A 24,865-nucleotide genomic window follows, 5' to 3' on the forward strand; every position below is an offset into this window, starting at 1 on the left:
AGTAAGGTACATTTGAAAAGAGGTGTGAATGCAACTGAAAATCAAAATGACTGAAACATCTGTATTAGGATGAAAGGTATATGAGGCAGTTTAATGCATATCATAAATTATAATAAATGGACACGTTAATCTTCTAAAATAACTTTGAAGAGAAAAAGGTTGTACACAATTCAGGAAAGCCAAGATCATGAATGATGCAGAAATCAGATTAGATATTTTCAGGAAGACTGAGGGGTCAATGGTTTTGAGCCACAATAGCTAAATAGGACTCCTACATATGATACTTTGTCCAAATATTGATGGTTAGGAAAAAACAGGGACAGGTATAAGTGCCTTCATGCTTCCTTGAATGGTTTTTACAAGCATTTGATAGAAACTAATGTCTGTAGAAGATGCTGCTGAATAAGATGGACTGAGTAAAATGGACTCTTGACAGATTCTTCATTTTCATGATCACTGAAATATTTATAATCATGGCAGTATTTGTTTCAATGACTGTATGCAGTGGCAGAACAACCACAACAACAAGGTAGGTAGGGGAGGGGGAGGGGGGGATTGTTAAAGATAAAATGTATTTTAAAACTTTTCAATAAAAAAAAACAAACCTCAGTTGAACCAATTCTTTTTTGGCAGACTTGGATGTGACTGACAAAAGTTCATCCTGGACATTACCTCAAAATAGATGGACAATCCATTGCATCTGAGATAAACTGGACAAGGAAGTTATATTTATATTAACTTTAAGTTGTACAAGATCTATGATGATTGGTGTCATTTAGGTAAAGGTTTTATTGTACAAATACACTTAATTACATAAGTGGTATTACATGATTTCATGTAATTATGAAAATGACCTCATTTGTATTATTGCACGTTAATGAGGTCACAACACAAATGAGGTCAGTTTCATATTTTTAACTTTAAGTCAGGGATAGGTTTCTTACCCTCCCCCCCTTCCTTCTCACTCTCTCTCAGTCCAACCCACCTGACAGGGTTGTTGTTATGAGGAAAATAGGAAGAGGAAAGAGTATTAGGTATGTTCTCTGCCTTGAGTTATTTATAAAAATACTAAAGGAGGGATTAAATAATTAATTAAATTAAGAGAAGGATTATAAGCATAGGAAGCCTATGAAGTTGCTAGATTCCTAGAAGTTTATTTCAGAAACCCGTTGCCAGTAGGAACTTTGTCTTTCAGTTCAGTAGCCTTATTCAAAGTACTTGCCATTTCTGATATTCCCTGGCAGAGAGAAGCAGAAAGCAGGCTGCATCTACATGAATAGCATTATCCCTACAGAGGAGGGAATTTCTCTTTTGCCTCATTATTGTACAGCTCTCTGCATGTGCACCTTCCCTCAAAATCTGATGATCACTTGATGATCAAGAGACTCTCTAGAGTGGTGGTGTGTCACAGCAGACAGGTGTCAAGCACCATTACAGAGTGCACAATCAAAGATGCAAGAATCACACAGATTTCAATAAGGCGTTTTAGTGCAAGAATCTTGGAAACAATGATAGCTTTATTAGTGAGTTCATCAAATGGAGTCTCCTGGACTGTTTTGAATCTTTTCTTTGTTACTGATTATTTTGCAGCCTGAAGTGCTCCTTATTAATTATTTTAAGTATTAATTATATTCTACTATTAATCCTATGTTATTAATTAAATCTGCTCTACTGCTTATCTATGATGATGCAGAAGGAAACTTTTAGAAAAGGCCTAATATAGCTCAGCACTATTTGTTGTTAGCCTGATCATTTTCAGATTATCCTTCTTAACTCTCTTCAGAATATCTCCCTTTTGTTGAACCTCCAGCTGGAGAAGAGACCCATAAAAAGCACCAGTGAGTCATCTTCTGAGAGGACACGTACCATAACCTGTTGTGTTGACATTCATGTCTACATAAGGAGCCATGCATAGATGTTATCTACGTAGCCATCCAGGGCAATGGTTTGCTGATATTTTGGGCATGGCTAAGCTCTTCTGCCCTCTTAGTTGAACACTGTCTCTAGACATGAGAATGAATTAACAAATGTTTTATATGGAAACTGAAGAGGGAGAAGAAATATCAGCTCTCCTGAGAATTAAATAGATTTTTTTATACAAAAGTTTTCCTGAACACTGAATAGCTGGGGTTTAAAGCAGAGCTTTCACAACCTCATTATATACTTTCTGTAAAGGTCATTTTTGTAAAATTAAACTTAAAGGTGCACAGGAATCTATCTCACAATGCTTTCAAAAGTCTTCAGAAAAAATATTCAAATGCTGGTTTACATATTATCCTTCACTTCCCACCTTTTACTGTTTCTTTGAATTATAATTGTATGGTGTTTCTCATAACATTTCATTGTTGGAAATTTAAATTCAAAGTTATGGAATTTGCAGATCTCTTGACTTCAGTACTAAATGTACTGAAATAAGGTGCTGCTAAAAAATCAATACAATTTGTTTCCAAATAAAATGTTTAGGGCTATATTTTAAGGATAGTGAACTATTACTGGTAAAATGATTTTCTACTAGAAAAGCGTATATATATATGTGATTGTTCAAATTTTACTTGTTAACTTTCAAGCAGTTTTTACTCCTGCATATAAAGATGGTAAGATATATATATATATATATATATATATATATATTGAATGTGCTGGGCAGAGAAAGAATACACAAGAAGTGTATGAAGGAATCTTCCCTTATTTTATTTAAACTGAAGACTTTTGTCACTTTGTCATAATTCAGAGATTGTACGGTTTTCTTATCCTCTTGCCTAGAAGAAGTGCTTTGGATCTTATACAGCCCCTCACTCAACAGCACTCTAGTATTCATTAAAGTAGCCCAATCTTTTTGAGATTGAAAAAAGGAGCGGTTGGAGTCCAACTCCTTAAAGTTAATAGCATTCCTAAATTGGCAGTACTTCTGAATTGCCCAAAAAACTTACATAGAGGCCTGAGGGGAAAACATCTATCTATCTATCTATCTATCTATCTATCTATCTATCTATCTATCTATCTATCTATCTATCTATCTATCTATCATCTATCTATCTATCTATCTATCTATCTATCTATCTATCTATCTATCTATCTAATCTTTTTCTTTCTTCTTTTTCTTATCTCTTTATTTTTTTTATTTAAATTTATTAGCTGCCCAAATCCAATGGACTCTGTTAGGCTAATTCAGTAGCAAAGGATTGATTTGCTCCTTTGGAATTGTTTTTTGAAGTGTTCACACCTATATAGCATAATTCCTTGGAACTGTAATACTTACTTTGAGGTGGTATGAAAATTAGTTTTTACAATTAGTTTTCAGTACTTGAACAAAAAAAGCACAGGGGGACTTTTCTGAATTTCATGTAATCTACTTAACATTGTGATGAAAAAGAATCCTCTCTTGTCAAATATAACCATATAACATTTCTTGAAAATTCAGACCTGCTGTCTAGTAGCCATTCTCCAATGTGTAATTATATATCGCAGGTTTAAAGCCAAGACACAGTTGTGTTTTGTTATGTAAGCAATAAAAATCTAGGAACACTGAGAAACATTTCAGTAATGCCTTAGACATTTGCAACTAACTTCAAAGATACAAAAATGATAAAACTTGCTTTGTCATATTGTGATGCAAACTTTGACTTTGTCATGGGGTTTGCATCGTAATCTTTTGTCACTTTCTCTCCTCCCACCCTTTTCTCTCTGCAGGCCTCTATGATTATTTCACTCTGGCTCCATACTGTAGTTCAAAAGTACCAAAATAAAGAGCCTTATGTTTCTCTTCACTTACTTCATGAATGGGCAATGTGGGGCCCTCCATTCATTGTTGACTTCTATCATCTTCTGTCAAAACTTGGTAGCCAATGGTAGAGGAGGTATTGGTAGCATAGCCAGTGGTAGAGGATGATGGGAGTTATAGTACAAAGCACCTGATAGGGCTCCAAGAAGATAGACCTCCAGAAGTTGTAGTGCTCCAACACTGGAGGTTTTTAAGAAGAGATTGGACAACCATGTCAGAAATGGTATAGGGCAGGGGTAGGCAACCTTGGCTCTTTTATGACTTGTGGACTTTAACTCCCGGAATTCCTGAGTCAGCATGGCTGGTTCAGGAATTCTGTGTATTGAAGTCCACAAGTCATAAAAGAACCAAGGTTGCCTACCCCTGGTATAGGGTTTCCTGCTAGAGCAGGGAGTTGGACTAAAACGCCTCTTTCCAACTCTGTTATTCTGATATTCACCCTCATGTTTTTTTTAAAAAAAAAAGCATTTCAAGAAATAGGAATACTGTTCTGTTCCTGTTCTGACTATTATTGAAAGCCTTAGCTGAAAATAGTGGAAGTGAATACAGAAATGCATTTTATTCTCTGATCACTGAGGCATAATTTGTCCATGCAAAATGAAACACTCTCATGTAAGTGTGACTGTACGTTCTTCAAGCTGTGTCTTTAAAGACATTTATGAGCAATAGCAATAGGTATCCATGGGCACATGTAGCCCCACACATGCTACATTTTTACTACCCCAAAGGATCAGAATCAGACAACTAAATTTTGTCAGTAGGCTGATTCTTAGTGCCAAAATCCTTTGGTAAATAAAAATTAAGCCCAAAACATATAAAATCACCAGCTACATCAAGGTTCCATAAGCTTTAATATTAGTCAGCTACCAAGAGTTACTCTGTGACAGAGGCAGTGTGCAAATGAACAAAATAAATAAATGCATTATTATTTCCCATTTCCCATAGAAGCCCCTTCATTCCACCAAAAAGGCTTGAAAACTTTCAATCAGTTCTGATGTCATTCCCATGCCATAAAATATGTCTTCAGAAATAGGAAAAAAATGAAAACAGAGCCCCTGACCACAGGAAGATTGGTTACTTTTGATGTGATACAATCACTAGAAGTGGACATCATAATTATGGACTAACAGGAACTAATATATTTTGCTTCTGAAAATCATGCAACAGTAATATCGCAGTTCCTTAAAAAAACAGAGACATGAGAATGCTGACATAGAGAATGGTAATATTCCAATTATTTGTCTTAATTAGTCTCCTAGAACTGAGTGGCCTGCTAGAAAGCATGAACATTCATTATAATCATGTCCTCTCTTTTTGCTTTTATTCCTAACATTACTAATACAGATAAAACATGAATAATCAGAATGATTCATCTTCTTTGCTGTTTTGATTAGGCCTACCAAAACTGAGCTGAACAGTTAGAGGTCTTTTTATATATTGTATATTTGGCTACCATTTAGTAGTTATTCTTGGATTTTCTTGGAAGGCATAAAGGATCAGGCTGGGAACAGATCATCCTGGAGAAGATATATCCATATGCCTACTAACAATTGACACCAGCCTGATGATTCATAATCAATCAATCAATAAAAAAAATAGCCCCAAATTTTAGAAGAAACTAGATAAATGCATAGAACACAACTGCTAATTGTTCTAATTTTAAATGCCATATAGTAAAACCCAAACTTCATTTTGTTTTGCCTGGGTTTTGTTTTAACACTTCTTGGTCTAATTTCAACCTGGGGATCTGTAATTTTTCCTGGACTATTAATTTGAATACCTACAGTAGAAGATAAAGAAATGAAATCAATCGATAGGTACAGTACAGTATAGTCCTTTGGAAATGCCAAATCAGATAAGGTATAAGAAGAGAACAAACTACTTCCAGATAAAAAACAGCCATTACAATTTCCATATCTGGGAGTTATTAGTTTATTAGTAAAATTCCACTAATGAACATATAATCAATCAACCAAAAACCCTTTGTCCAACATAACAAATGAACAAATAACTCCTTGTACAATTTGGAAATGTATCATTCTATTTTCAAAAATATCTCTCAGTTTCTTCAGTACCCACGCCAAACAGACATAAAATGCACAAGGAAAAATACACAATCTGTATTATCAATCAACTCTTTTCATATATTATGCCAGCAGAAAACAGCAGGAAAGCCACATTTTTATTGGAATGGTATCCGAGAGCCTCCTTCTATGTGATGACAAGCAGAATGTAAGAAACCCATAAATATACATGTTTTGCTTATGGCCTTAGGCAGAAAAAAAACAACTACCCCAATGTATTTCTTCGGATTTTGTCTCAAAATCTAGGGCTAAAAATACTTGTTGCCTTTATTTTAATTTAAACATAAAGTCTCAAGAACCCTGCAATTAGTTTAATTTATATACTGCATTTTCTTTCTCCAGGATTCTACCTGAAAGATATCAATTATGACAACACATGCCTACACATGCACACATCTCATTTCAAATAACCTAAAGAAAGTGCCATGTATCTTGTTACTATTACTATTATGAAGATGACCTAGGTATTAAGTTGCAGAATTAGATAAAGTTGCTGTGATGAAGACATCTGTCATGGGATGCCAGGTTATTAGTAGGGCTGGCTCGCTTTCGTGCCTGTTTTTAACATTTTAAATAATTAAATGTTATATTATTGTAATATATTCTGATTTAAATACCTGGCTTGCATTCATTAAAAAATATTGCTTCAAAGGAATGACATTTTAAAAATGATTAAAATAGTACTTTAAAGTATTATTAAAATTGTAATGTATTGGCCATAACTGTTTTAATCACTTGCTTAATGTCTGACCTAGATTGCTGTATTGCTTAATGGTTGCTGTTACTGAAAACCAGACTGGCTGTCTCCAAGCTGATAATTAGACTTGGGGTGGGAAACAGTTACTTTAAACCTATTGGTTGCCGCCTAGAGGCCAACAGTATATATAGATGTGTAGCAGCCATTAGGGCTGCTTCTGTTCTGAGTTAATAAACTTGCTTGCTGTTTCAACACCTCTGCCTCATTCAATGCCTAACGAACTGAAGATATAACAAAAATGTTATTTCAAAATAATCCAAATGCGATGGCCATTTAAAACTCAGAATAAATTCCACACACCCAGACACCCTTCTACATCACTGTGTTGTATTATTCTTTGGTACATAGTCTGGTTTGATCATATGTGGAAGGAGAGGACAGAGGCCTAGGAAAAATGTAGGGTGTGATTCCATTATGTGAAAGGGAAAGATTTCTTTAAAAATATTTACAATAAAAATAAATCTGGTTTTTTCCAAGAAAGAAATGAAAATGCTAAAAGTCACCTTATAGTGCATGGGTGTCAAACTCGCCACATCATGTGATGTATCACAACTCTTTTTGCATTGCCGGCGATGGGGTGGGCGCGGCTTCGGTTTGATGAAACCGGCCTGCAGGCCGGCAGTGTGACACCCCTGTAAAGTGTATTGCATTGATAGCAAAAGGTTGATAACACTTAGAAAGCCACAAGCTCATTGGTGTATTACAGCTATAGAAATAGCTTTATCTTGTTAGAGGTTCTGCTCAGTAACTAGAGGGGTAAGATTTCAGTAGCAGAGAAACTCCAGTCATTCTAAGCTGAAGAAAAGGAACTGGGTTTAATTTTGTTTTGCTTTTGTTCATCAAATGACTATTACAGTTAGGCAGCACTTCAGGTTCAAAGCAAAGAGGTGCTTCAAATTACACAGGAGCATGACTGGAACACTTGTAGACAACTCCTTAAAACAAAACACACCTTTTGAGGTGCTGCCACAGAGAGGAGAGGGTTGACCTATTCTCCAAAGCACTTGAGGGTAGAAGAAGTACGGTAATGGACAGCAGCTTAGCAAAGAGAGATCCAGCCTAAAACTAAGAAAAAATTTCCTGACAGTGAGAACAGCTTGCCTCCAGAAATTGTGTGTGCTCCGTCACTGGAGGTTTTCAAGAAGAGATTGGACAGAATGGTATAGGATCTCCTGCCAGGGGCAGGGGTTGGACTAGAACTGGGCTTTTCAACCTTTTCACCTGTTGTACCACTTTTAGGATATGGCAACATCCGAGTACCACCAGTCGCCTAGCAAGGTGTCAAAAACTTGACCCCCCAAAAAGGAAAAAAAGTGATGAAGTACAGGTAGTCCTCAACTTACAACAGTTCGCTTAGTGACTGTTCGAAGTTACAATGACAGTGAAAAAGTGCCCCCCAAGCCACAGCTGAGCAAGACACCTGCCTGCCCGCCCGGCGGCGCTCTTCCTCCTGTCTGAGGTTTTCATTGTTGTGAGCATTTCTGTTGAGGATTGGCAGCAGGGGTGGGGTGGGGGGGTGTTTAGTTTTTATTCCCCCTCATCTGCTGGGTGGTTGCAGCAGGTTTTGGTCACTTCACATGACCCTGGGACACTGTGACCATCATAAATATGAATCAGTTGCCAAGCATCTGAATGTAAATCACAAGACCCTGGAGATGCTGCAACATTCCAGCTGATCGGTGCTTCTTCTGGGCTCAGCAGACGTGCCGGGATCAGTGCCAAGCTCCAGCTGGAACCTGGTGCTGATCCTGGCACTTCTGCTGAGCCCTGACAGCCCCAAAGAAGCGCTGATCCTGGCACTTCTGCTGAGCCCTGACAGCCCTGCAGCTCCAGCCATCTCTTGCTCAGGCTTGTGCAGTGCTACCACCAGTTCAGCTCTTTCCCCTCCCCCACTACCACTTTTCTAGGATGGTTGCATACCACCTGCCAGGTGCCAATGTACCACAGGTAGTACCTGTACCACTGGTTGAAAAGCCCTGGACTAGAAGACCTCCAAGGTCCCTCCCACCCTGTTATAGTGTTACTTTTCCCAGAATCCCTTGGCAACTGCAGAGACAGTTGCATGATCCTGGGGAAATGGAACAGTGTTGTAAGGATTTTCACACAGGTGCTCTGCTCACATCCTTGTCTGCTTCATGGGCCTTTTTACTCTCAGATCTGAAGAAATGCTCAATCCTAACAAAATCTGTTTCAGAACAAATTAGCAAAATACACTCCTCTTAAAATCCCAACATAATCCTTTAAATTGAAGGTACAGGAAGTAGAGCCTGGGGAACATCTGCAAGTTCTTCCCCAGTCTCTTAAAACTTCTGAAAAACATCCTAAAACATAATCTGCCCTGCCTTCCACGTTCAGTTCTCAAACTGACATAGATACATTGTGCACACCTGTTTTAAAGAACTAAAGAAACGAAAGAAAAGGGGATATCATTTGCTCTTGTTTTGGCAGCTCATGGTATACTCTTTCATTACAAATGGATCAATGAGAATAACTCTGAAAAATTGATTCAACAAAGAGAAGAAAGCAAAGGAATCTTAAGAGCTCAATTTTTAATTACACAGGAATAAATTCAGGGTAATCCAGCCAATTAGTTGGAGAAATCCAATGGGCAAAGAAATAACCTTAGCTAAAGCAGTGTGCAGGACGTAAACTCGACTGGACAACCAGAGGAGGAAGAGGAAAGAATAAAACCTTTTTTCCCTTTATTTTTAAGGAGAAATTAACTATGCCCTCCAGGATTTTTCCCTCACTCAAGGACATGAAAGGGTTTCAGATCCTGAGGATCAGTACTCAAGGAAAGGCATTCCCTAAATGTAAGCTGATTGAACATAATGAGACTTATATCTGGGTAGAAATAATTTTCAGTCTTTCCATGAACATTTAAAAATGAAGAAAAAGGAAATCAGAAGTTCTGTCAGACCCTTAATACCTTCTGATTTTTTTTCAGGTAGTTGCATATGACCTCAACTTTCACACTGCTTTGAAGTTCCTTAAAATGAAAAAAAAATTAAAACGTAAAACTGTCTTGCACTAATTCTTTATCAGAAATATTATTAAGGGAAAATTGTTCAAAAAAATGCAGCAGTCCAAACTTTGGTTTTACAGTATCACACTAAGCAAAGTAGTAGAGCACTACCCCAAATATCATTTAATTCATTCATTCCAAATGCATAGCTAGACTATGTTCCAACATGGGTTTCATCTGGCAAGATTAGCATAATAAGGCACAGCTTTTTTAATTGGAAATTAGTATATATTCCTTTAAGCTGGCCACTTATCTAATTATCTTGTGTTAAGTTGGACATTTTACTTTAACTTTTTGCTTTATGACAGATCAGGCCTCTGTGAATCATTCATGGTGATGTCAGCATTCTTCATCCAATGATGTCTCTATCGGTGACAATGAGTTTTTAACATTTCTGATTAACTTCATGTCAAATCTTTGCAACTTTATCATTAACATTAATGAAGCCAGAGTGTTTTGTTTGATGAAGATGCTATTTCCTCAGGCAGAATTATAGATCTTAAGATAATGTGGTTAAAAATGTACAAATGGTTCCGGAAGTATGGCTTCCAGATGAAGGCCATGGAGATATACAAGGAGAAGCTTATAGAACTGATAAAATGGCTAAAGCTTGTGAAACTGGGCTGCTGGGTAGAACTATTGTTCATAGCTACCAGTTACTAGATGCAACAATGATTTTTTTCAGACCAGATATGGTAATCCCATGTAATAGAGAAGCATTATGATAATTAATGTAGCCTAATATTAATTAGCAACTTTCAGCAATCAATGTTCTATACAGTTCGATACCAAGTACAGCTAATCTGGGTGTGATTGTCTACATCAGTGTTTCCAACCTCAGCATGTAGTTTTAGATATGTGGGCTCCATCTGCTAATATTTCCCAGCCACCATGCTGGGAATTCTGGGATTTGAATCCCCACATCTAAAAGTTTCTGAGGTTGAGAAGCAACCAGACTTCAAAGTAAATTTGGGGCCCTTCAGCTAAATATTTCAAGGTGTTCTGAATCAAGCTAAGAATATGAAGAAAAATATTTTAGATCAAAGATTGGCTGACAACTCCCACAGTTCCTTGTTATAAGACTTGCTGCCTAAGGCAGAGGAAAAAATGTTAAAGTCCAAAACACGGAAAGAACAGTATGTGCTAGATATGTAACAAAGTATGCATTTAATCTTCAATTAAAAATAACGAATTTTTATTCTTAGAGGACATGACCCAGAGTCCACCCATACTTTTGTTCCAGCAACTTTGTCATTGTATTTAAATCAGTATGCAGCATGTAAGGAAGGCCTTGTACATCTTTGAAATGTAGTATATAAACAAGTAAAATATGTAGTATGAAAATATAGCATAAGCAGATGTAATTGATTATAGTGTTATTTTATATGAAAGACCAGAAGACTTGTATTTAATATGTTTCCATTGATGAGGAACTACTACTTAGGTAAGTCCATTGTCATCACTGTCAAATGATATACAATGAGATAAGTCAGACATAACTGTCATCTTGATCCAATCATTTATAATCTGAAAGCCTAGCTGGAGATTTATTTCCCTGCTTGTCCTTCCTTTGTAATAAAAAGAACAAGCTACAGAGAATTATGATATTGTCCATTTTAAACTACGGTACTGTTATCTTTTATTTCCTTTTTTAAGGGAAAAGTATAGAATGGTTATCTTGTATACCCAAACAATATTCATTTCATTAACGTATCTTAAAATATACTACAACATTCTTCCTGTAGGCTGGACTATGTCTATGTCTAGTCCAGACATGTCAAACACAAGGCCCGGGGGCCGGATCCGGCCCGCGAAGTGGTTTCATGTGGCCCGCGAAGCCATCCTGGAAACAGTGAGGGAACGGCCCCCACTGCCTTGGCCCTGGCTCAGAGATCCTCCTCCTGCTAGAGACCCTCAAATCTGTCCCACTCCTGCCCAGGCCCCCATAGGCACCCTAGATGCGAACTATGTAGAGCTGGCCATGCCCACCCACTAGGCCATACGCACTCTAACCACGCCCACCCAGTAGGCCACGCCCACCCTGGCCATACCCACCCGGCCCCCTGAGGGCAACCGCAATGCTGATGCGGCCCTCAATGAAATTGAGTTTGACACCCCTGGTCTAGTCTATTTCTATGATTATGTCTAGATGGGTATGTAACAACTTTGAGGCAATGCCCCAATGCAGAAGAGCAAAGAACATTGTCTTGATGCCTAACTTGAAGGCATAAAGATAAGCTACATCATTTCTTCTAGCCTTTTGTTCAATGCAGATGCTGGTGAAAATGCCTATCCAGGAGGCAATGGGAAGGCAGCAAAGCCCCTCCTTTGATGAGATTTAACAACTATGCCAAGCGTCTTGTAGCAAATGTGGGCAGTTTACTTTTCAGCGAAGGCTCACAAAGATATTTTAATCAGGGTTTCATGGGTGCAAAACATCTTTTATGGTTTTATACAGTCTGTTTGTCCTGCCTTCATGAATTTTGAATAGCCTTTTAGTTATACATCTGTTTCATATCATTTATCTTCCGATTATTCAATTTGAGAAATGACCATCTATTAGATTTCTTTTTTTTTAATCTTAAAATCACGAGTAATGCATATTCATCCTCATTTGCAGGACTCATCTGTTATATGGGCTTTTTATCCTTGTAGTTCATTTTATGTTGAATTTTGAAAAGAAATATTTTTATTATTAAACATGTAAACCAGCTGTCAGTTACATAAACTATAATTATAATAAATAGATTTTTTTAAAAAAAAACAAACCAAGTCTTGTGAGATGGCATTTTCCCCAAATGTTTCAAAAACATAGTCAGTATGGAGTATAAAGATTGACACAATTCCAGTATTTAAGATCAGATGAAGGAACAAGTTTAAGATCATGCAATCGTCTTCTTCTTACCTGCCACCCACCTCCTTGGCTGCTTTTCAGAACATGATCCTATAGAATACTGTATGATTGAATGACTCTGACTTAAGTGTCATAATTAGCTTATCAGCAGTCACCCTGGGAAGATTGTGCTGAGAATTCCATCTGTTGCAATCTAAAGTGGGAAGCTGAATCAAGAGAGCGATGTATGATAGCTGACTAAATGACGTTTGATAGATGATATGTCAAGCAGTAGAAAAGACTTGAAACAAAATGTCATGAAGAAGTTGAAGAAGTTGACTTTTACATCAGCAAAATTATCAAACAGCATAAAAGATTGCATGCAATATAGAGGGCATTTAAAACTAAACAATTTTCATCTTTGCAGCTTAATATCAAAACCATTCGTTGTACTGAGCTATCTTGATTTAGTTTGCCACATTTATAGGAGTGGAATTGGATGCGATATGTTAAATATAAAGATAGTTGGTTATATTTAAGAATTTATTCCACTAACAAAGTGGGCTACATCATAACTGTAGTACATGTGGATATAGTACCCTTTTCTAGCTTATATCTAATCAGAATGGAGAAATCTAGAAATTAAATCTCTGCAAATGTTTTCTTTTCCAATGGAAAAAAAAACATAAATAAGTGTCATCACAGCTCCATCTCTGCTGGAAGCTCAAGATTTGGATCAAAACCTAATAAATGCTACGGTAATTTTTTTTCTCCTCCTCTTCCTTAAGAAAAGACTAGACTATACAAAACCCATAAAAACAGGAATGAATTTACATTACAGTTTTGAAAACAAATATATTAAACAAATTTTAAAACCCAAACTATAAATTAAATTATTAGGAAGATATGGTACCCCTTCACCCAACTTCAGCATTTGGAATACAGTCAGTCTGTTCTAAGAGAAGCGGGGAGACATAATAATGAAGAGTAAGCGAAATATTGGACAGGATCGTCTAATTGAGAAGAGTGGTATCAAGTAGACTAGAGAGAGGAATAAAGTTCTAAGTGAGCTTTACAAGGCTCTGTTACCAGAAGGAGTAGACTCTTCAAGAATATCAGGTGCTGGATGTTTCCCAATCTACTCTGGGAAGAATTAGGGAAGGTAAAATATAACAGGTTTTCCATTTTTGCTTCATATTTAATATTTTCCTTCCATTTATCAAAATACTATAGACTGATAATTTATGGCTTACTCAGTAGGGTAAATGGGTGAATGGTTTTCAAACTTTTCTACATATGTGTCCCTCAGTAGTTCCTTTGGACATTTTCTTCCTTCATGATTTGACATTGTGTTACATTCAGATTTTGTGTTTGCCTTTTCATGGATTATTAGAGAACCTGTTTTATATGATTAACTTTCAGTTCTGGTGTCAGAATTTGTCTTGTGTCAAATTCCTCAAACCCAATTGTGCTCCTTTCTTCTTGGATGTTCAGGGAGTATAATGCTCAAATTATGTTAGTCTAATCAAAATGACACTTCTATAAATGAACCCTCCAGACTCTCTACCATGTATAATCACTGCTTTATTCTCTACAATAAGAACAATATAAGTAATGAATAAAAGATCTGCCTGCTTTGAAAAAGAGGCAGCTCTTTGATGGCTCTTCAGAAAAATGTACCAAAAATGGATTGTAAATATTACCCCTCTTCCTGCTGAAAAAAAAAGATGTTTTCAAGTCAAATCCAATTGTAGCTTCAGTATTCATATCTTTATGAAATTAATGATCCACTTCTTCAATCATATGGCGTACACATGCCTGTGTTAGAGAAACTATTATAAATGTATTATCTTCAGGAAAGTTGCTTATAAATATATGCATATTAGCAAAAACTATTTCATCACTGTTTCAGACTAGCACTGATGATGTTACCTAGTTTGGGAAATGAAGTACCTGCAAAACAAAAACAAAAAACAAGCAAGCTCAGAGAATACCAAGGACAACACCCCCCCCCCCTTGTCTCATCACTAGTAGATGAAAGCTTGATAATGGGCTACAGTTTTCATGCCAACTTAAAACTGCAAACTGAACAGATAGGGTGCAAAACTACAACGAACAAACATGAGGAACTGATGAAACCATCCAGATATGTCAATTCCCTGAAACCTCATATTAACTTTTATCATCAGTTTTGGGTGGAACATCTACCTGATCTATCTTCTGCTTTCTTCTTTCAGAATGTCTACTATACAGGTAACCAACAGATCCATGTGGGTGTTCTTAGTCCTACCATTGACGATGATGACAACAGATGCCTGGTCGATGTGAACAGCAGGCCAAGACTTATTGAATGTAGTTATGCCAAAGCCAAAAGGATGAAGCTTTATTGGCAATTTACTCAGGTAGATTTTCTCTCCTCCCTCTTCTCTCCCTTCCCCCTCTAAAAAAAATTCAACATGGATAAAAAAGAAAATCTAAGGAAAATGGTTCTTGGTGGAAGATGCTTTCAGTCAAAAAGCTCAGTATAACAAAGAGTGGCTTTGTTGGTGTTTTTTACAAGCCCTGAAAAAAGTGGCTCTTAGTCTGGACAAGCAGGAACTTATCTTGAATGACATGGAAAATGAAACAATGCTTCCAGACCCATTTTTTGCACTGGGTCAATGTCCAGCGTTCCACAGGTGTCAAAGAAAGAAGTAAAGCAGGAAGTTTAACCTCTGTATGTTCAGGCTTCCCAGACTGCCTCCAGTTGCCTCGTGTGATTTAAAAATCTGGGCAAACAAGTATCTAATCTGGGGGAAGCTTAGCCTGACACAGCAGATTCTCTGCTTCAGGCATTTATTTGCTGTGTGGAAGATACAACGATGCAAGAGAGGGAAATAGGGCCAGTGATGAAGGAAGATGGCAAACTAAATTGTAGATGATCAGTAAACATTTGTATTTTATCATTTTAGATTACAAGGAGGCCTAACAAGAGAGAATACCCTCAAATGAAGGAAAATTGGCAACCGCAGGAGGTGGGGAAGAGGGTAGAAATCTGATTTGAACACATTCCCCGTGACACCTTCCTTTTGATTTTTTAATCAGTGTTATTGTAATGTAGTGGATTATGTGAAGTATCACTACAGATTAAAAAAAAAGTCTGGAAGCTTTCCATCTTCCTAATATTCCCAGACAAAGGACCTGAAGAGAAAGTGAAGCTCCTTCCTTTGTGTCCTGGTGATAAATTAAAAAGCCAGCAGAATAATTGAAGTCATGCTATTCAGAAAGTATTGCTTTGCTAATATGCAGGGTAATTAAAATATTGTTGCTTCCGAAGAGTCAGTGGAATGCAAAATGGGCTTGCATGCGGCAAGCTGTAAAGAAACCAATGAGAGTAATCGAAGGCCCAGAAGGAAATTTGTACACTGTGCTTTTGTTTGGTCTAATAAAAAAATGCATCTCTCTGAAAAAGAGGACTTCCCTCTTTTCTACATCCCAACCCACCAGTAATAATTCTAGGTTAGAGGGTAGGAGAGATGAGGAGGAAAAATGGCTGTGGGGTTTGCAGATGTCCAGTAAACAGATTCCATCCACAGATTAGTTTTTTCCATTCATTTGTTTGTTAGCTTTTGTGTTATTTTAGACAATATACTCTGCATTATAGCTGACTTTTCCAGCAAAATTAAGATGTTAGCAGGTGTTCTTATTAAACCTATCGATGTTGGATTTCACTCTTTATTTTCCAAACTGGCCATGGTTTGGTTTTATTTGAGTTTTTTAAAAAATTAATAAGTAATCTAATTTGCACTTCCAGCAAGCAATTCACTCAATGAAAATAGGTATCCATCCATGTTTGCACTTCTCAGAACTTTGTAATATACTGCTCTGTTTAGCAAGATAAGATGTACTTAATGTACCCATATTAGGGAAACCACAAGACATCAAATTGCAAGTAATAGGAATAAGTCAAAATGCATATATTAGAGGAAAATGCATACAAAAATATGTGAATTTGGAAAAAAAACATTATGCACAAAAATGGATGTGGACCTGAAAATGGAATTTAGGATAAAAAGTGGAGAAAATGTAAGAGATATACAAAATATTTCAGCCTCAAACCAACTGAACCTCAAACCTTCTGAAATCTAAACTTTTGAAAAACCATGGCCTTTGTCTCAAGACGTGGACAAAATATAGTGAAATAAATCTTGACTATTTTGAGCAATTCTGGGTTTGTGAGACCTGATTGATCCAATTGGCTGTTTTGTGACTTGTGCCTGGGCTATTTTTACTCAGGCTTCCTCCATCTAGCCAAGACAGTAAATAGGACCAGTCATCTCTCTCTTTATTTGGGGTTAGATTGGTCAGGATAATGTAAAAGTGGAAGGCTGAGAAGAAAGCAGAAGTTAAGCATCAGAAAGGTAGGTGGCAACCACCAACCTATCAATATTTTGTGTTAGTTTTTTATTTATTTTTATTTATTTATATTCCACCTTTATAATTCTTACAAATAACTTAAGATGTCAAACATAACCAACACTTTCCTCCTATTATTTCCACAAAAACAACCCTGTGAGGTGGGCTGGATTGAGAGAGAGTGACTAGTCCAAAGTCACCCAACTGGCTTTCATGCCTAAGGCAGGACCAGAATTCAAAAGTCTTCTGCTTTCTACCCTGGAGCCTTAACCACTGGACCAAACTGGCACTAATTTTTCTTGGTATTTTGCTTGAAAATTCAAGGATCAACTAAGATGTGGATGGACTGATACACAAGTGTATATGAGATATATGGGTACCTTAAAAAAGTATTGCCATATATATTTACAGATAAGCCCATCCCTGGATAACTCAAACCCAATGTGTATTGTACTTCATTCTGATCATGCAAAGATATATGGTTTTTAGGGCTATGCAAAGCCTTTGAAAGGGGCAACATGCAGGAACCCCTAAAAGACTTGTTTTGTAATCACAGAAAGCAGCTGCATCATTTGGAGGGTTACTCCTCATTTTTCTCCACCTTCTGAAGCCGCTAAATAACCTTTGCAAATGACATGGCTACTTTAACAATCATTATCCACATTCCAGCAAGCTGCAAAGCAGCTCTGTCAAGGGCTTTGCAAAGTCATAAACTGTGTACACTGCAGTGCTTTGTAACCAAAGCTTGCATTTATTTTTCTTATTGTGTAAATACAGTGTCAGTTTAACTAGCACGACATTTGGGGTGTATGTGCAGTCTTTAAATGCTCTTGTGCAGAATCCACTTTAAAACACCAAAATTAATGTGTTGCCATTAGGTGGTCATAAATCTTTGCTCAGGCTGTTGGAGTTTGTTTTATATATTTAAGCCAGAGTCTCATACTCTGAGTACGTATGAAGTGTGTGATATGAGCAGTGTGTGATATGTTTTGCTAGGTTTTTTTCTTTAAATAGCATGATAAAATATAACAGTTAAAGCACATGATTGGGTGCAGCACAGACGTATTAACTATTATTTGTTAGCTCTTAAAAAAAGTAACTTCCATAGTAACAAGTACAATTTCTAATGGCTGGGTGGTTTTTACTTTCCTGGTCTTGGCAGCCCTACTATTATTAAAGTGCTAAGTGTCCCCATTACAACCAAAGTAGCTGTTAATGAAAAACATGTACATAAGTGTTTAATTATATTTGTGTTTTGTGCACAGTGTAATGATAGGTGGGCAAAAAGATGCTGCCAAGAGAACAGTCAGATAAGAGGGAGGATAGCATGCAACTGCATAAATGGATGGGGCAAGAGGCTTAGAAGAGACCCTTCCTACACTGTAAAGGAGATGGGTAGGATTGTACTTTCAGACTTGCAAGACTCTGTCATTGTAGCCTTATAGTATCCCTCAGGGCTAACATCAGTTTTGAAAGTCTGAAAGTGCAGTCCTCCTCCTCCCTAAAGTCAAAGAAACATTACTAACATCATCAGTGCTAACTCCTTAGTCTCATAACACATGGAAAGACTCATACTTTCAACTGGGAAACTGTATATACGTAAACAGAGGGCAAACCTCACACCCGCTAGCACTGAAGATGTTACTTAGTCAGGTAATGAAATACCTCCAAGCAAACAAACAACCAAAAGAGCACCAGGGAGTCCACAACTGAATATGTTTCACCATTTTCTCCTGTGGTTCATGACTGCTCCTTAGAAACAGCCTGTCAAGCTGAAATATTGTTCATCTCTTTCTAGTTTAACAGCCAGACAATAGAAACACAAGGTTTATAAACCAAAAATGAAGGGATGAGGTATGCTTTCAATTGATTTTCTCTCAGGCTCTTTGGAGATGCAATCCAAGTGCATCTTGTAGTCATCAGATTGGGAAAGGCCAGTCTATTCTAACATATAGCATTTGCTGCTGCTCCTCCAAGCATTCAGTCTATGTTGGATCCGGGTAAATGCCAAATATTAGTTAATTGTATTTTGTTTTCTGAAGTCTTTCCTACAACATCATTTCTTTTGTTCACATGCTGAGATTATATTTGAATTGCCCTTGCTAGAACTGATTGCAAAAAAAGTTTAAAATTGAAACAATGCCAGCAAAGTTTCTTTTAAGTTACCGTATGTGGGAGGTTTAAGGGAAATCACTGTGAACAATTAGTATGGCATAAACAAAGACATGTTAGCTGGTTTTGTTATTTCTTGTTTCAGTTTTTGACATACTTTATGGCATACTATACTCTAAAATCTAAAGTAATCTAACATTAGATTTTGATTGGCATCATACTTTACTAAAGCATTGTTGCTGAAGTCATCTCTAGCTCTTTTCCATGTCCAAAACCTCAGAAGGATAGATGCTTTGTAGTGTGTTTATGCCACCTAAGAATTCATGCTATACAAAGTGTTTTTAGGCTTTAATGGATACGACTGATTTGGGAGCCAGATGTTCAAAAGCATCTGTTTGACAGTTCATGCTTCAAGGAAAAGCTTTGTGTCTAATGTTTCAGCTTAGAGTGCAGGCTCTCTTGAGAATGCAGGCCATGGTCATGGCAGAAGAAACTCAACATTTCAGGCAGTTTCAGGCCATGGCAGCATTTTAGGGGAAGGAAAAAGGGGGGAAAGAACATAGAGAGATACCTACCCAATAAACAACCTATCCAATCAGCTATTTTTTATCATTTTGAAAAAATAGTAATGTAAGAAGTAAGCATACTACATACATATTGCAGCTGCTTAAATTCAAAATATTTAACAGCTAAAAACAAAAGCATTTAAATGGTTAACATACCAATAGTCATACCCATGTGCATATATGCTCAGTGCTTAGAGAAGGAAGAGATAGTGAAGAGAGATTTTTAAGGAAGCCAAGTGAAAACCTCTATCTTACTGCGGTGTGGAACTATCCACACTGCTGTCTGATACACTAATTATGGAGAAGTGGTTGAAGGACTTGAGGGTATTACCTATTTGATTTGGCCTGGTTGCAGCAAACCAGCTGTTAAATTATTTTTCTTTCTCTGAGACTTAGCAGGATGAGGTTGAGAGCAGAGCTCACAATGTCCACTATTAGGCCTGAACTGCTCATCTGCCTGCATTCCTGCAGGCTATCACTTCTTCAGACAAAGACATCTGGAAGAACTGAGTTCTACAGAATTCATCTCCAGTTGTTAAATATCTGGTAGAATGGGAGGATGAGGCTAACTTGCAAACTCTCACAATGGAAAAGAAATGGAAACAGGAAAGGAAATGACTGGTGTGAGAGCATTTGCCATCTTTCTTCAATACAGAACCACATCTAGCAAATTGTTAAACTAAATTGAGGATCTATTTAATATATTTCTATGCTACTCATAATACACTTCTTGTGGATATATGGTGACAACTCCTTGGTTGCATAATAAAGAGATATGATTCTTGTAATATCTTGAAACAGTACAGACGGTTAAATCTGATAATTACAGCCTTTCAGTTGATTTCTGGATTGTGGTATAACTTTAAGCTAAGTTGTTCAGTAAGGCAAGCTGAAATAAAAGAATTATTTGAATCTATATAAGTATTCAGTGAGGTAATTTCATAGTTGCCTTCATCCCCCACACCCACCAAAAAAATCAACCAAAATGTAGTTTGTAATTTATATTTGATCTGTCCATCTCTTCTTCATGTCTGGCCAATGGGTGTGAGATAGCTTTAGTGGTAATAAATACAAAACCGAACAGTTATGGATAATGCTGCAAACAAAAATATGAAGTTAAGATGTTCCACAAATTATTTCTTTGACACAGTCAACTAGAAATATATACTATGCACAATTGCACACCATCATTTTTTAAGTATCCTACATTATTGCAACTTCAGCTTTTTTATCTCCCTTTATCTTTTTATGTAAAGAGCAGCTTTTGTCTTAATAGTGAATAATACTTGACTCAACCTTGAGAATCTGACCTCTATTTAATAGAAGAGAGAGAGGGGGTTTACTTTTCTCTTTTTTTCTGAAAATGGAATAAAAAGGAAGATTAAAATTAATATTATATTAATAATATTATTAATATATTTAAGTTAAAACAATAGCAGAATATTCAGTTTAACTAACAATTTGGGGTAAGATTAATAGTTAAATAATTAACTATTAAATAATTTAGTTTTTCCTTTGTTCCACAAGTCATCCATTTTCCCTCTAGCTATGACACAAACTCCCATCAGCTCTTTTTATATGATATGGCATCATGATGCTTTCTTCATCTCATTTGCAGCCCATACACAAAGCAGCTCAAAATTTCTTTAGCTGTTCCATTTTTAAAACAGTGCTTTCCCTCTTCTTCTGACCTAGTTTCCATTTGTTTCACCGATGGTGGGGTTGATGATCTGCTCAGGTCCTATTGGCCACTTTAGAATGCTGCAAGAATGCCTCTCCCTTCCAATCTCTGGCCACTTTTGCTTGGGCTGCAGGAAAGACTAAATAGCTGGCTTCCACAGACTGATTGGCCCAAATAATGTCTCCAAAATGCTTGCCCGATCTAACATGGACCTATGTTCAAGAATTTAGCAATTTGTTTGAGAGCTAGACCTGTGTTGTATAGCTTAATATTCCATTGCTTCCATTCTCAGAATCTCACATGTGTAAGGTATGGGAGACAGGAGACAGGAGAAGTTCTGTCCACTGCTTGGGAGATTCCCCTTGCCCAGTCCCTCCCAAGAAGAACCCCAGGAGAGCTGTGATGCAGCCCTGCTCCATCAGATCATTAGGGGTAGGAAGTGAAAGCCGAGCTCTACTTTTATCACCATGTTGGTTATCTCAACATAGCAATCCAAATTGAGCACTGAGAGACAGGATCCCATGAGGGGAAAGGAAGAAAAGCTGTGCCTTGCAGGTTCTTATGCTGTCATGGGTTGCTTGGCAGACTATTGATATTAAAATATTGTTGAATCATAGTATTTCTAGTTGGAATGTTGTTTCCATAAAACAGTTTTTCACTCATAGGTAATGTTTTAAATGAACTATTTTTAGAATCTGTTCTTTTAAAATAATTAGTACCAGAGGAAGTACACATTGCAAACTCAGGTGCCAGCCATCAGCACTGTCTTTTTAGGTAAAGGTAAAGGTTCCCCTGCACATGCGTGCTAGTCGTTTCCAACTCTAGGGGCTGGTGCTCATCTCCGTTTTAAAGCTGAAGAGCCAGCGCTTGTCCGAGGACGTCTCTGTGGTCATGTGGCCAGCATGACTAGATGCCAAAGGCGCACGGTTACCTTCCCACCGTAGTGGTCCCTGTTTTTCTACTTGCATTTTTACGTGCTTTCAAACTGCTAGGTTGGCAGAAGCTGGGATGAGTAACAGGCGCTCACTCTGTTACGTGACACTTGGGATTCAACCCGCCAAACTGCCGACTTTCTGATCGACAAGCTCAGCATCCTAACCCACTGAGCCACCACGTCCCTGTCTTTTTAAGAGTACCTAAAATAGACCTTTAGCTGTTCTTTGAGTAGCTGCAATTTAGAACTTTCTTCATATGCTTAAAAAAAGGCAGGGAGAGGGGGGGGGAAACCCAGTAAAATGAAAAGGATTCATTGGAGAACTATAGATGAAATGGAGAACATTGAGAGGACTCAAGGTGCAAGGGGCGGGGTGCAATAAGGTCCATCCAACATCCCCAAATTGCTTACATAAACAGAAGTGTGGAATGTCCTGGATTATGTAACTAGAACTGTCATGAGTTGAAGCCTGGTTTTTAACATAAAATCTGTATTTTCTCTTTCTCCACTTTTAAAAGGGAGGTCCAATTCAGAACAGAAAATCCAAACGTTGCCTGGAGTTGCAGGAAAACAGCGACAATGAATTTGGATTCCAACTGGTTCTCCAGAAATGTTCCGGCCAGCACTGGTCTATAACAAACATCCTGAAAAGCTTGCCAACATAGACTTTTGAGTGGGAGAGCAGATCTTCTCATTACTCTTCTTGCTACTGTGTAGCGAAAGTTTGCAACGACACCTGCGGTTTCCCTCCTTCTTTAATTTTTGTGTGAGTGTGTGAATGTCCGCTTGAGGGCTGAGAACAGACACTTTTGTTTCATAATGGCATTTCCATGTGATTTATAGATTGATTCTGAATGGCAGGTGATGGTAGAATATGTTAAAGTATTTTGCAATGTACATAGGGGAAAAATGGAAAATATTTATAATTCAGACAATAAAATTTTATTGAATAAAAACACAGCAGTCTCTTTGTTTATTTAACTTGGTAAGCCAGCTTCAGAGTAGTCTGTGTACTTAACAGGATATCCTCTTTGCCTCTTCTTTTACTTTTTCATAAGAGCATTTAGAATTTTAGAATATGTCCTTTAGTCCCTGTTTACTTTAAGTATTTCTCCATTTGTTGTCTCTTCCTTTTAAGTACAATTTACCAATATTAGTGCAACATTCGTGGGAACTTTTAAACCAGTACAAAAACACACAATGTTCCCGCATCAATTCTGTAGATTCATTAAGGGAAAAGGAAGAATCTTTTAGCATTCATAGAGTTTCAGTTATGTACTGAGCGTATAACTTATCTGATTTTAAAAAATACATTTGACTAATGACAAGTCATTTCCTTTTACTTAAAAGTCTTATATTAATTACTAGAACTTTCATAGCACTCAGGAGACTAACTTTACCCAAAGCATGGATTTGCCTTCTAGTTCTTAGTGTTAGGAGCGGTTTCCACAGAGAAATAATTATGCTAAAACTGTAACTTGAAATACAAAATGTAAAGTAGGAACATTTTATATCCTTTTTCTGTAGGCAGAGAATGAAGGAATATAGTTATACGTGTCTAAATAATGTAGCAGAACACCATCCTTTTATATTAAAGTATGATACAATTCTACACAAGCCTATTTTGAAGTAAATCAAATCAATTTAATAGATAAGTGTGCTAAGATTGCTAATCTATTTGTTTAAAAAATAGTTTTATTCAAAATAAACCATAAACGAACAAATTGCATCAGTAGTCTTATTCTAATTTCTATTCATTTCTCTCCCTAAGTCATTCTTGCATCTTTTTCTTAAAACTTTTGTATTTTTTGTAGCTGTTCCCAATATTATGTTTATAAATTTGTGAACAATATTTTCATTTACTCTGGGTTTTTTTAATTACAGTAAATACGTAAGTTCTGTTAAAAGTTTAGTATCTCGTTTGGGTATTTTCTCATGAAAAAATTACAATTTTCCCTTGTCTTCTATTAATCCTTGGCAATTATTTAATCCATTTTTCTCCTGCAACTGCTTTTAAAAGTTTCCCATTGAATACTTGGTTATATTAGATCTATCAAAAAAGGTAAATAGCTTGCATTAGCATTTCAGCACTTTAGAATTGGATCACAGATCACAGGCTTCAAATCTTTTATAAATGGACACATATATAGGTGTTCATTGTATGTTTTATTCTCTTTACATTTAATGTAACTACTTTTATCCCCTGAATTAGTGAAGATTCAATCCACTCACCCAACATCCTCTTTAATGTACTACTAAATCAGAGATGATCACTTCAGTTCTCAAACTGGAACTAAATCACCCAATACTATATAGATATCTGTCTTAATCCTTAAAAAATATTTGGTATGTTGGAGGGTAGAAAAAAGGGTTAGGAATATTCCAGATACATTAATGTTGTTCTTCTCTAAAGCCTGCAGAGTGAGCAAAATAAATAATTCTTCAAACATTGGCTGTCAAATAATTGCAAGCTTATTTCTCTCTCTCTCTCTCTCTCTCTCTCTCTCTCTCTCTCTCTCTCTCTCTCTCTCGTGTATCAAGTAGAGCCAATAGGTATTAAAGATTCAGCCTGAGTTCATTTGTTTATTCTGATTCATAGATCAAGTTGTCTCTCTGAAAAATAAAACCCTTAATTTTGAGCTAATTTTCCTACCCCAGCATTGGGGTAAACTCAGCTTTCCTGCCTATCTACACTTC

General features: G+C 36.8%; 1 protein-coding gene across 1 annotated transcript in view; it reads left to right on the forward strand.

The window, feature by feature from the left end:
• Window positions 1–23,033, forward strand: part of GALNT18 (polypeptide N-acetylgalactosaminyltransferase 18) — a 328,962-nt gene extending 305,929 nt beyond the window's left edge. Inside the window, exons 10-11 of the mRNA XM_081314130.1 lie at window positions 14,718–14,882; window positions 22,687–23,033. Of these exons, the coding sequence (XP_081170256.1) occupies window positions 14,718–14,882; window positions 22,687–22,833 (312 nt within the window). The 3' untranslated portion in view covers window positions 22,834–23,033. The remainder of the gene's footprint in view (window positions 1–14,717; window positions 14,883–22,686) is intronic.
• Window positions 23,034–24,865: the final 1,832 nt, after the last annotated feature.

The sequence above is a fragment of the Vipera berus genome, assembly GCF_964194415.1.
Source record: "Vipera berus genome assembly, chromosome: 1".
In the NCBI taxonomy this organism is placed as follows: Eukaryota; Metazoa; Chordata; class Lepidosauria; order Squamata; family Viperidae; genus Vipera; species Vipera berus.